Genomic DNA, 13727 nt, shown 5'->3' on the forward strand with positions numbered 1-13727 from the left:
CGGCTGGAGGAGGCTTCGTGCCAGTCTACCGATCCAGCGACAGGCTGGTCATAATCCAGGCGGCAAATAAACAGCTATACTGTTCTCATGCAGAAACAGAAGTCTGAGAGAGCTGCAGTGAAAACTGACAATGTCTGAGCAGGAAATCCAGTTTTTGGAAAAGTTTTCCTCCATACCACGGAGCTGAATAAGATCAGAGCCAGTGTTTGGGGTCTGCTGTTTGGAGCGCGATAAGTTATACTTATTCAATATTAAACAGCTGCTATTACGTCCCACCAGTTCCCCTTACCTTCCGCAGAGCAGGAGCCATTTTATTGGTCAGTGTTCTGCCACGATCATGACATCAGACTGGCGGGGACTTGCTCTGAACACCACTCCGAAGCGATCCATGTCGTAACGAGGCGCCGCCATGTGCATCATCTCCACCGCGCAGCATGCCAGGCCAAAGGTCATAGGCCACAGAGAGCTCTGAAGGATGAACACAGCAGAGACATGAAGACCAGCAACACAGGTAGAGATGCATTAATATATCAGCTTTAAAAGCACAATATGGTATTTCTATCTGCTAGGGTTCCCTCGATTAAAAACAATTAACAAAGGCATCTAACTTTGTGGTACAACCCCTCAGCAGTAACATCCCAGGTCACGAGACAGAACAACTGCGGACTTCAAACCACTCCACATATGTAGGTGTAGCCACTCCCTACATCTTCTCATCGACTCACCCTGCGGGCCCAGTTCACCAGGTCGTCCAGCTTGGTGATAACATACTCCCCCTTGCTGGTGGCTACAGCTGATGGTTGGGCTGCTGCCACTGCCGTGCTCTGCTCTCTGACTGGAACCAAGCTGCAACAGAGGGACATAATATTTAAACTTTGTACACAGTGTTTACAGAGTTAACATATTTACTCCAGAGTTTTTCTGGTAACTCACCTCGTGGAGGTATTCTCTTTTTTTGCAATGTTGTGCAGACTCCTTTGATGAACAGCAAATACTGAAATGGGCCTGGGGAAAAAAATGTATAAGCATGTTATTTATAACATATACATATGTAAAAACAGTAAATGAAATAATGAAAACCCATAGTCAGTTTCACTAGAAATGTAGTTCTTCAGTGCGATGACAGACACTGTGTGTGATGGACAGATGGGCAGATTTTATATGAGACTATGATTTAGTTTGAGCTCCCTAAACTTGATGCCGCTTTAAAGGATTACCTTGACTGTTCCACACACACAGGCTGAGCTCTCCTGCTGCTAGAAGAAAGACTGCACAGCCCGTAAAGAACAGCCAGTGTTTCAGCAATTGCTTTCAAGAGGATTGTTTCCGTTTGTTATTCTCTTCAATGGGAAACAATCTGACCTCTGAAGTATCAGTGTAACTTGACCTACTGTGTGATGTGGTAGATATGGATATTTTTGGAGAATATCCCACTTTGCATTAACTGCCTGCAGAGTTTGAATCTAAAGTTAAATCTTTCTTATCGCTGCAGGCGAGCAATTCAAAAACTTATTTTTCTTTTTTCTCCAGAAAACGAGCTCCACTCCAGTTAAAGTTATAATAATAATAAAGCAGCTGTAGGACAAGGAGCTGAATTAAATTAAAGGTGAAGATTGAAACAAAGAAAATGTGTGCAAGTTTCTTACCTTGTTGAAAAGCAGCCGAACATGGCCAGACGAGGCGCTGCAAAAATAAAAGCATTTCCCAAACTGAATAAATTGTATAAAACAGTGATATAATGCAAATACTTAACATGTTTTAACAGTTGTATTTTTCAATCATTTTTGTGATCTTGTTTGAACAGTGCATTCCGGTGTAACATTACTAGTTATTTTGTTGTCAAGATGAACTGACAATTTAATGATGGACACACATGTTTAACCTCGGTGAGATCATCTCAATCCAAGTACAGTACTTGGATTGAAGTACTCACTGCTAAATCTGGACATGGTGGTCTCTACTAGAGATGATTCTGCGATCCTCCTCAGAATCAATTTGTACAGTTTACAATTCAACTGTAAACGATAAGGTTACCCTTTTTACGCTGTACTGTATAATACAGTACAGCCAATAATCACAAGAGACCCATTTGTTACTGCTTTAGATGGTGCTAGGCGTGTTTAAGGCACACCGAATCTGAGAGTAGCCTTTGTGGAAACCTTTAAAACTCTTAAATTATACTTGACGCAGCATACGGTTCGCCGAAAATGATGAGAAACCCTGACTGGCTTTAGGGGAGTTTGGTTGAACATCGTATCAATTTACGAGGAAACGTACTGTGCCTAACGATATGTTTGGCATGGTTGTCCACCCCCAAGGTAGATGCAAACTTACTAACATAACTGAAATTGATTGGTTTAAACAATGCGTGTCGTTATATTGTTAGCTAAAGTTAGCTTGCGCTTTGACTGTTATTTGAATGCATCTGGAAATCACGTAAGCGCTAACCCAGTTAGCCGCCATGCTAACGCCGACAGAGCAAGGTCAGTGTGCTTATTCAATAGTTACAAATCCGAGTGACGACACAGTCAAAACGGTGGGTAGCGTATTATACCTGTTTAGTTGTTTATATACCGTTATTAACATACGTAAAGAAACGCCGTAATGTTTGTTAAAAAAACATTTTTGTTAGATCAAAACATAATTTACCTGCTAACGCTGCCATCTTTGGGATTCTGGTTACGTCAGACTGCTTCCTGTATGAGCTCGAGCTACAGAGGGCGCTGCTGTAACAATGACAACCAGTTTACGGCGCTGAGTTTATTTATCTAACCACAGAGGGTCATAACAAGGTTACAGAGCATTACGAGAAATATAGTTAATTTAAGGTTAACCTTTTGTATTCTTTATTTTAAGGGAAATATGGTGGTCATATCTAACCAGTAAATGTAAAGAATATTGACACAATACAAGGGTAGAATAAACCTTTACAAATCAATCACCAAGTGTAATATGTAGGCAATTGTAGGTTGACTGACACACACTGACTAATACTACTGTCTTGTGGCAATGTGACTTTATAAAGTATGATTTTTAAAACAGATTTTTTTAAACATTATGTAAAGATATATATTACAATTGAAACTAAACTGTAAAAAATTTGTATTGGGTAATATGTGAACAAATCATTCACATGAACGGTGCTTATTCTTCTATCATTTACAAATTAAGTTATAAAGTTAGTCTTTTAAACAACTGGTTCTGTGTTTTCATTTTAGACGTAAGGACTAGACGGTGACCCATATAAGGAAATGGAGCAGCTTTGCTCAACTGGTAGAGCTGCTTTCATGTGTTGTCAAAACTAACACATTTAAATAAGTACACATATATCTATAATATACAGACGTCAGACAGAAAAAAAAGAGTATGATGAATAATCCCTACATTACTTAAAACAACTGTTTTTGTTATAGGTTTTTTTTTAAATACACATTTTGTTGATATGAGTGTACTGTCCCTTTATTTAATGGTATTTATTGTTTAACTTTATATCGTTTATCTACTGTTAACTTTTTATACTCTTTTCATCCATTTTGAACATTTAACCAAATTAATTTCACATGAGGAAAAACATTTATGTTTCACCTTTTTCATGCCTTTTTCAAAGAAAAGAGTGAGAAAAATCTCACAAGTAAATGAATTGAAATACATTAGTAAATTAAATGTGGACAAGTTTCAACAGTAATGTGTAGAGAGCTTTTGGGTCGGGTACTTTAAGAGACATTTAAAAAAAACTTCAGACTTAAATAATAAATCTGACCTGTATGAAAGAAACATTAACATTTTGTTATAAGGAAGTCAAAATGGACGCACAGGAAAATACAAATCATAAGTGCAGAAAGACACTGAAGACACTGTCAGAACTGAGTTTGTTAAAGCAAACGTTTCAGTCGGCCGTGGACCTTCTACTGCGTATGGGATTTAAACCCTTTCTTTCATTACATTGGTAAAAGCAAATCAATCTTAGCTTTTGAGGCTGACAAATGTTATAGGAATTGCCTTTCATTAAAGTAAAGTAAAGCTTTTTAATTTTCTATTCACTCAATGCTGAAAAGTAAGAGAGTGCAGCCGTCTTTAGCATCGTGATTTTGTTTTGGCCTAAGTCTATGGCATAAACTTAGCGAGTGGCATCACCAGCAGTGAGAGCCAGCAGGGTGGAGAAGATGGAGAGCAACCAGAGAACATCGAGAGCATGTTATCACATAATGACAGCCCAGCAATGAAAAAACACTGCTGTGTCTCCAGGAATAGCTGCTCAGTCAAACTGGTCAAAGTAAGCGAGGGAACTGAAAACTGTCTGGAAAAGATGAAAAGACGTTTTTACAAATGGCTTTTATTCTGTCTTCATCATGTACAAACTTTTGGACAAGTTAAAATAATAATAAAGTCTTACAATAGCAGTTGCTTTTGCCTGTGGTTTTTTACGTCAAACCAAATCCAGCCATATAAAAAGCAGGGCTTTTAAGTACTTGGAGTTCAAAACATTAAATATAGGCACTGTTAAAAGGACAAATGTTTTAAGACAACAGCATTGTTCAAAGGCATCCTCTGCCACTAGCAGGGAAAGAGCGTTTGCATTTCAGATAATAAGCATGAATCCACGTTAACAAAATCTTGTATAGGAGGAGCAAAAGTACAAGTTAAGCTGTCACAGACTGGGAGGTTATAGTGGCAGCGTGTGGTGCTGTGCTGAGTTGCAGACCACAGGAATGGCCTATTTTAGGAAAAGATCTCCTCCTCTGAAAGAAGAAAGCACAGCTCGACTCCTCACTGAGCGTCCGGGATGTCTGTGGGTAGGATGTCTGGTTTGCCATTCGAGCTCTGTGATATCTCCCCTGACCAGGGAGAGGGGGTGACCTGATTATAGAGGACGTCCTGAGAGACAAAAAGTGGCTCTTCGAGATTTAGGATGTACATGAGGAACAGATTGAGAGCCACCATGGCGAGGAGTGGGAAGAAGGTCAGGCCTGATCCGAAGCCTCTCCAGGAGCTGCACGCGTTCAGGCTGACCCAGTAAACCAGCCTGTAGAGGATTAAACAAGACACGGGAAACTAGATCAAGTTCAAACTTCACTGATAAAAAATCACAACCGCCCTGACAGTGTTTCATTGAGCATGATTACTAAAGCCTGGCTCACTTCAGCAGAAATGTCTATATCCAGAAATCATGACCCAGTAACTTCAGTTAATCCACAGATCTGGTTGTGATCAGTTTCATTTTGCAACTATTTCCTTTCTTTCTACCAAACTGAACCTGCCAACCATCACATAAGAAAGCGGCTTATGCTCATTAGTTTGCAGGCTTCGGTTAGTAGAAGGAAAATAGTCCCTACATGAAACTGCTCACAAAAATCTATTGATATCTTTTTAGTAATTGCTGGTTCATGATTTTCGGAGAGAGACATTGTTGAGTTTTTCACACCAAAAAAAGTGTAATTCCAAAATTAAATAGCGCTACAGTTGGAGGAAAAATATGTAGTTTTGATCTGGTTAGATGCCCCTTTAAGTAACAGTTTCAACACAAAGATCCCCCTGGTCCCCCTTTGAGCCTCACCTCCCGAAGATGAACATGGCGACCAGAATGGGCACCAACTTCAGCTGTTCTTGAGGCAGCAAAGCGGCCATAACGACAAGGTTGAGGACGTAGAGGAGTAACTGTTCCAAAGACGCCGTGACAAACCGCTGGTGCAGAGCCCGTCCTCCGGGAAACGTCTCCTGCAGACTGAAGGAGGCTGTGCAGAACTGGCACATTGCACCCATCAGCATCGCTGCCAGGGACGAAAGAGCAATGAGTCAGTTAGCATCTTGAACCAACACCATTTTTACAAAAACAACTCCGAGCTGCACTTAATTTCCTCTGACAGCATTAGCTGCTTTGTCATTATAATATCTTAATTTGAATACAGCAACTGCCGGCAGAATAGCCTGCATGCAAATCCTCCTCAGTGAAACCAACTTGACAAATGGGTGAGAGGGAAATGACCTGGAGAGGATTTGGTCTGGATGTTTTTTGCCACCTGCCCTCTGGTTTCTGGAAACCCCGGTTGGAAAGTGATTAAAATATTCTGAAACAATTAGGCCACAGCCTAGGAGAGGAAAGAAGCAGCCAGCCTCTTATTGTAGTTTCCATTTAAAGCTGTGTGCAGGGGAAGGAAATTATGCTTCTCTGCAGAGGCCCGGGGAAAAGTCTGCTGCACTGAGGTTGGAAGCACATGAAATTAAAGGGGACAGGAGACATTGAAGCATTCCGAGACGAGGCGGCCAGACATACCAAATCCTCTCTTAATCTTTATCTCTCATTTGTACCAATCACATGGCTGTTTTTTCCATATTAGTGTGCTGGTGTGTGAAGCGTACCTAGCAGGATGGGGATGGCGGCCACCACACAGCAGGAGAAGGTGAACACGATGCGGCTGGTTATGTCGGGGCAATCTGGGGCTCTAATGGGGATGTAAAAATAGAGTGCATAGAGGATCCCGGCTGCACACAGAAGAGAGGCCAGGACTGAGAAGAAAGCAGGAACTCGGCCGCTCTGACAGCATTTACACTGGCAGCAGCGGCAGCAGCACTGTCCCCGATCTGAAGCCTCCTCTGCGGCCTCGCAAGTCTCTCCTGGCCCCTCTGAGCTCCACACTGCCAGCTCAACACTCTCTGGCGGGGGGGCTATCAGAGGTTGACCTTCATCGACAGTGCAGTCAAGATTGGTGGATTCTGGGCTCCATCTCGGTGTGTCTGTGCCATTGGGAATGTCTCCCTGAGAGGCCGGGGTTGGAAAGCTGATGCAGTTTTCCGTGGCAGCGTCCAAATTGTGTGCTGTGATGATGGGACTGGAAAGATTTTGATCCAGCTCCCCCTCCTCCTGCTGATCGGCTCCTGGATCCTCTGGGTGGTCGCCATCGGGAGGCTGGTGTCCGGGAGCAGAGCCTGTGCAAAGCAGAGCAGATTTTAATACACAATCCTAATCCATAAGAGAAAATGATAACATAAAATCAACCCGGTATCACGGCAAGACGTGAACATGTGACGATTTACCATGCTGGGAGATGTGAATCGAGTGTGACTATTAAAAAATAAATCATTACGTCGGGGTAGCATTTGCTAGGTATTTCCAGTTATTTCTCCACTGATTAACATGGGTTAACAATACTGTGTAACTGCCACGTTTGAAGGGAGGAAATCGTGACATCTTCACGTCTGGTGGTAAATCGTCACATGTTCCCGTCTTGCCGTGATATTGGGTTGGATAAGATATGACTTGTTCTCATGCAGTAGTTTTGCATACAGCTGCATTCAACTTCAAACAATCTGTAGCCAGAGGCAGACTAAAACATTACAAGAACAAACAATACAAGAAGAAGATATGTAAAACAATATTGCCTTGTAAGATTAAAACCATACAAACAAAGGCATTATACAACACATACTGAGAGCATTTAGCTGCAGACTCACACTAATCAATCACTCCCTTACTGCTTGTCGACCCTGGGTCTCAAATAACATTTTGGATGGCAGGATTAACCTATTAGGAGGCCCCGGGCCAAAACTGCTGTTGGGCCCCTATTGAGCTGCCCTGCCCCCGTCCGCACTTCCTCCACGTTCCCACAGTTACATTAGACACAAAAACCAACCAGTAGTCCTGCTGAAACATGATCACTAGTTTTTGTGTCAACTAGTTGTTATAATTTGACTAAACATAAACCACTTAAGAGTATGCATCACATAAAGACTATCAGATAAAGTAAAGCAAGGGCCCTATATCTGAGAAATGACTGAGCGTTTAAGCACTTCTGGGCAGTAAATGGTTTTATTGAACGGGTTTTATGTTTAGAGGCCTCAAATAAGGTCTGTGGTTAACACAAATTGAAGAGATTTCCATATTTTTTTCCACGACATTTGTCAGTAAATACCCCACTTGAATTATGAAGCTTTCATGTCTTCAAAAATAGGATTGGTAACAAGCGGTTAAATCATACCACTAAACGTTGACACGCGGAGTCCACATTTAGTTTAGTGGTGGTTGTGAAGTCATGTGGCAGTGGTGTAGTTCGTTTTTAGCCATACAGTAACTTTCTACTTGAAGTAATTGTATTCACACTTTAAACATGGTTAACAGATTATATAAAAAGATTATTCTGCCAAAGAAATGTGTACGTTTTTATAAACAACAGAGCTTATTATTGCTATCTTGTTAAATTGATGAATAGTTATTTTTAGCTTTGAATGATTACAATCATATTATATATAACCAAGTTTAGTTTACATCTAGAAATTTGCAGCAAATTGCAGAAAGTAGAATTGTAGACATCTACAGACGGTCACTCATCTTTTAGAAGGGTGTTTTCATTGTTGCAATAGGCAATTGTATTGACGTCTTTTAAACATCAGAATATTTTTCCCTGGTTCAGGGGTTGCAAACATTTCACATAAAGGTCATGCAGCACAATAACCAACTGTCTGCCTTAAACTCATCTCCTGTCTGTTTTGACAGCAAATCAAAAACATTTCATTGTGTCATGCACAAGCCCAGTCCACATGGACTTCATAAGACACCACAACTGCTGTTGCAGTGGGGAAATGTCGAAAAACAACATGAAACAGACAAAGCACTTTGTCTCATGTTTGGAGATGGACAAATAGTATCTGCTCCACCAAAAAAGGCTCCTTTCCTAAAACACAACTGCCGGTTTTGTTTTGTCTGTTTTAATGTTTCAGAGAATAACACGAAGAAGGACAAGTTAGAATGTCCTAGAATACTGAGTTATGAAACAGGAAGTCTTTAATCTCAACTAACAAAGCCCTTTCTCTTCATGTTGCCTTTTTCTAAAGCAAATGGTAATGTACCTGATCGAGACTGTATCTGGAACCAACTTAATACTGATTATAAGGAGACAAGATATTAAGAAAGGTTTTTCAAACCTCTCAGTGCTTTGTTATGACATCACCAGCAAAATAAACAAATAATGATATGTCAACCTGTATGGACATTTTAATTGCAAGGCATTAATGTTGATTTTGTCCAGAGCTCCTGCAGGTAGTACTACACATCTGCTCAATCTTAGAAACTGCTTTTATTTTGTGATGCTTATTATCTGCTGCCCTGCTTTAACTCTCAACTCTCTTTGCTTTCAGTCTGGACTCAAACTCCACTTCAGCCTCTGCTAATTTGCTCTGGCTTTCCCTCAAATCCTGCAGCTCTGTGAGACAGACAGAGAAAAGAGGCTCTAATAACTCACTCCTCGGCCGATCGGTTGCTGGTGGCTGTTCAAGGGAGTGCTGGGAGCCGGAAACGGAGTGGGAGGACGAGTGAAGCTCCTCCACCGAGGATTCTGGGCTGTCGGACACCGGCGCCAGAGAGATCTGCGTGTCCAGGTCTAGGAAGGGGGAGAAGGAGAGCCGGGTGGGGTCTATGTCCTGGAGCTGGTTGATGATGTCACTGATGGACTCCTTCATGCTGTCCAGCTCCTTCACGTTCTGCCCGTTAGTGGCCTGAGGCCCCGAGGTGCTCATAGTCACACAGCCTGAGAGGAGGAGGGCCAGACACAAAAACAAGACCAGAAACCGTTAAAAACACAAAACCAGGGAAACACAGGGTCGTAAAACCTGCTCCATTTTCTTCAAAGTGTTGGAGAGTCGGAAGTGGTGCATGTCTTTTAAAAAACACCCATTTATCTTTTATTAGATTCATTATTCACTTTCTTTTAAGCAGCACGTTCAAAGTGCCTTTCAAAATATTACAAAAAACAAAAATGTTTAAGAGAGGAGAGTTGTTTTTAGATATTATCTTTTTATATAGTAATTTATCCCCCTCTCTTATACCTGTGAAGCGCTTTATAGCTTCTGCTTTGAAAACCTTCAGTTCACCAAAGGCACAACAGCCCTCTAAATTAAACAAGTATGGATCCTTAAAACTCAAAGACTGTCGGGACTTTATGTGGAGTGATGTCAAACTGGTCATGTGGGAAAGGGGCTTTTTTTTTGGTGAATAAAGGAAATCACCGTTGATATCTTTGTGGATGGTTGTAGAATATCAGCACCGATAGCTAGTCAGTATCTTACTCTTCAATGTCACGCTGCTTGTGCATGTTTTAACTGTTTTATGACATTTTGGCTCAATATTCAGTTTTATTATTTATCATGCTTTTGCTATTAGTTTTGTTTGTTTGTTTTTGTCTTTTAAAACCGGGCCCCACGTCTTATAACTTAATGCTGAAGTCACTTTTGATTGATTCCTTTAGAGGATTGATACATTGATCTTAATAGTGATATTGCTTCAACTGGAATTAAATTCCTGAAATCAGTGTTTTTAAAATCTTGGATATGAACTTACATGGAACTATATCGTAAAGCAATATTTCAGCACCATACTTCCCAATCTGTAAGGCCTCTGACCCTGTATTTCAGGTTATGACCTCGGTGTGGTCATGTGGTTGTGAGCCTTGCTCTTTGTCTTCCAGGATTTTTAGGGATAAAAATGTTATGTTGAATATTTGTTTCGGGAAAGGAGGTGTGTCCAAAATGTAAATTGAGAGATGTTTGAAGGAAGTAACCATATGTAATACTCACATGTAAATAGCAAACTAAGAAAAAAGGAATACATGAGTTTCTGTAATGTAAACTATTATTTTGAGGCATTGAATTGTTCCTACTGTCAATCCCCTCATGACTCATTCTGACAGACCTAACAATGAAGTACAGAGAGTTTCAACATTAAGGAACAGGAAAGATGCTGGTCTTTGGGTATATGAAAGGTGCTATTTAAATGTAATTAATTATAATAATAATTATTATTATTATTAAGATGCTGGAGATGCAGAAGCTCCCTATATACAGCAGCAAATTGTGACCTAAATAAACCCTGCCCTATATGCAGTGGAAAGCATTTGGGTTTCGGGTGAGATGTGCGAATAAACCACCCACTGCATCTAAAGTGTTATAGAAGTGATGCCCCTTCATTTTGTACAATGTTTACAGACGATGGGGGAACGTTCTCCATCAGAAAAATATTATACTTGCAAAATGTGGGATATAAATAAATGTGTTTCTGTTAAATGTGTTGTTTGGATCTTTTAATACCCTTGATTTGTCCTAAGGAGGGTCCTGACCTCTGTAACATCACATCAGAAAGGATACTGAGAAATAACACAAAGCAGGTTTGTTGCTATAAGATAAGTAAGTAAATATAAAAAGATCATGATTTCTGTAAGGATGACCCAGGTTTGCATAATTTGGTTAGCACTGGTGGAAAGTAACTAAGTACATTACTTGATACTCCATTTTATGTTACTTAATAGTTCTGCACTAAATAGCCTATTGTATTTGTTACGCCAATATCTTTATACTATATATGATGTGATTAATTTATAGAATATGAAGCCTTTTAAGCCAACAGCACATGAAACAGTTACAATTAGCTAAATTGTTCACATGATCCATGACACTGGCCGTTTAAATCTACATAATGAGTACTTTAAATACTTGAATAACATTTCGTGGGCAATACTGATGTATGTTTAAGTGAAGTGCTTTTGTAATTGAGTACAAAATCGCTGCTTGTTCCTAAAGGAAGATTTGAATACGTCCAATGAGTAGCCTTTCGGTAATTTCTTACAAAAAAACTTAACGCGTCTGACAAATGACTGTAAAATAAACCATGCGCCTTTGACGGTCTGCCGTTATTTGGAACTGCATGCTACCTTTCAGAGGTTTTCATTAACATCTGCAGATTCAGTTTGGAGCGTTTTCTTCTGGATGTTTTTGGTGCACATCCAACAGTGGCGCAGAATCTGCACGCAAAATCTTCGGCAGGGATCTTTCTCCAAATAAATGGGCACGATACCATAGAGCGCACATAAGGACTCATTGGGCTTTAATGTCGGAGAGGAGTAAATCTCGCTGGTTATCAGAGCTGGCGTGGATGTGGAAACGCGCATAGGGGGCAATGTGATTTACTGCCCGTAGGAAAAAAAACACGTTTCTCCCGCTGCTGGGTAACTCTCTGTAACAAAATATGTTTACAATTTCTCATACACAAGCAACTAAAGTCTGGACTGGTATGGTTTTGAATAGAGGATGCAGGAAATGCCCAATTTGGTGATATATAAATCAAACGCGCCTGCATGAATGTGCGCTTAAAGGACACAATAGTTTTTCTCAAATAGCAGCAGCGCTGAAACCTTATATCAAGTGGCCATTCAGCAGCAATTACAGCAGTTAAAGTCGGATTTCGGGCACAAATGTGATTGAATACAACTCCATTAAATGCTTTCCAAGCGGGGTATTCTACTAGACATGCGGCATATAAATGGACTTACTTTTGTTGGAGGTTGCAGAGTATTTGGTGAGTTTACACTTCTGGCAGAAAAAGAAAAAACCTCTCCGTCCTTCTCTTCCTTTCTTCCCTCCCCCTCCGTTTGCTTTTTGTCTTCCAGGATCCTGAACTTCTGAATCAAATTTCAGGTCGGACAAAATACTAGCATTTTCCTCCGCCCACAAGAGTTTTTTTCTTTCCTGGGTACCATGTCCAACACCATATGGAGCAAATAAAGCCCGGAGGAGGAGGGGGAGGCACCATCTCTCAGTTTACCTCCAAATTTAACACCAACAATCACATCCATCAAGAAAAACGAGTTTAACTAAACAGGCCAGTACACATTAACTCTCAAACTAAAGCTCAGTGATCCTTGTATTTTCCTACGTGCAGTGTAATGACGTTACAGCACCACTGTGTGTTGTCCTTTATTTATTACAACAACATAATGAGCTACAAGCTGTTCAAAAGGAATTTATAATTCCACATTTGCAGCCTGTGGATTCAATTAATGATCAATAGTGTCTTTATTATTTGATCGACATATATTTCTCATCACCAGCATTTCAAAAAGCACTTAATTGCTTATGTAAGATATTACATTTTTTAAAGCATAAATTATTGTTTGAAGCATACATATTTGCTGTTTTTAAGCCTTTAAAATGGATAGCTTTTCTATTTAACATCATGTTTTGAAATATTAACTTCAAAAATACTAGACCTTTGGTGTCCCTAGCTTCCTTTCATTAGATCTTATAGTCTAAAGGAGGAATGAATTGTTCTTAAGTATTTCTATATCACTATAATATAGCAAATCTGTTAAATAAAGCTATAATTTAAAAAACAAAAACGTATTCTGCTGTTTTTAAGGAGTCGTCATTGCTGCAGCAAAGAACATTAGATCCATGTCTTCTTTGAAAAGTAAGAAAGTGAATATTATAATATTACCACAACCTTAAGCTGCAAAGTGATGACACCTGATTCCCACATCTCTGCCAATTGCTTTCCTGAACCCGACACTGGTGGCTCTTTCCTGCTGCACAGGAAGTGACGAGTTGTATTTGTTCAGCAACCGGAACCACATTAGACCTACTGCTCAGAAACACAGCTGAAACACTCAGTTATGATAAACCCAAAATAAAATACCTGACATGAGTTTCTGACAAACCAGCAGAGGATGTATACCGGGGTCAGGCTGTCCTGTTGAATATGTATCATTTCATAATATTAACAGTGACAGGATGACTCATAAATGTGACTTAATTCTGATTAATCAGTTAACTCACTGAAAATATTCACAGCTATCCATTTTAACGTCTTCCTCCTCCTCTTCATCATCGGGAAGCAGCTCTCATGACAAACTTTAGTATTAAATCAAATATTATTTCACAGAACTGAAACAGATTAAACACATCATCCT

At 40.1% G+C, this 13727-nt stretch overlaps 2 protein-coding genes across 4 annotated transcripts in view; both read right to left on the reverse strand.

Annotated features, from left to right (window-relative positions):
* Positions 1–2764, reverse strand: part of ndufs7 (NADH:ubiquinone oxidoreductase core subunit S7) — a 3951-nt gene extending 1187 nt beyond the window's left edge. The window contains 6 exon segments of the mRNA XM_079650612.1: positions 277–327; positions 330–468; positions 726–846; positions 934–1005; positions 1647–1683; positions 2650–2764. Coding sequence (XP_079506738.1) covers positions 277–327; positions 330–468; positions 726–846; positions 934–1005; positions 1647–1683; positions 2650–2665 — 436 coding nt within the window. The 5' untranslated portion in view covers positions 2666–2764.
* A 1549-nt stretch (positions 2765–4313) lies between these two features.
* On the reverse strand, positions 4314–13727 carry LOC307024864 (uncharacterized protein). 3 transcript variants are annotated; one of them, XM_079659324.1, is made up of 7 exons: positions 13594–13727; positions 13454–13507; positions 13262–13343; positions 9234–9518; positions 6358–6924; positions 5555–5768; positions 4314–5023 (listed from the first exon to the last, which is right to left on the reverse strand). In XM_079659324.1, exons 4-7 carry the CDS (start codon positions 9505–9507, stop codon positions 4768–4770), a joined length of 1311 nt encoding a protein of 436 aa, XP_079515450.1. In that variant the 5' UTR covers positions 9508–9518; positions 13262–13343; positions 13454–13507; positions 13594–13727; the 3' UTR covers positions 4314–4767. The 3 variants fall into 3 exon arrangements, with proteins under 3 accessions (XP_079515450.1, XP_079515448.1, XP_079515449.1); XM_079659322.1 differs by lacking the exons at positions 13262–13343; positions 13454–13507; positions 13594–13727 and adding an exon at positions 12312–13219; XM_079659323.1 differs by lacking the exons at positions 13262–13343; positions 13454–13507; positions 13594–13727 and having other exon boundaries at positions 9234–12293.

The sequence above is a fragment of the Notothenia rossii genome (assembly GCF_949606895.1).
Source record: "Notothenia rossii genome assembly, chromosome: 1".
NCBI classification, from domain to species: Eukaryota; Metazoa; Chordata; class Actinopteri; order Perciformes; family Nototheniidae; genus Notothenia; species Notothenia rossii.

Bases quoted from the DNA above. Each gene is read 5' to 3' on its own strand.
- LOC307024864 (XM_079659324.1), bottom strand. From the start codon at position 9,507: ATGAGCACCTCGGGGCCTCAGGCCACTAACGGGCAGAACGTGAAGGAG. The intron at 6,925-9,233 runs GTGAGTTATTAG...TGCTTTGCACAG, and splicing joins AGCAACCGATCGGCCGAGGA to GCTCTGCTCCCGGACACCAG. The intron at 5,024-5,554 runs GTGAGGCTCAAA...AATCCTCTACAG, and splicing joins GCCATGTTCATCTTCGGGAG to GCTGGTTTACTGGGTCAGCC.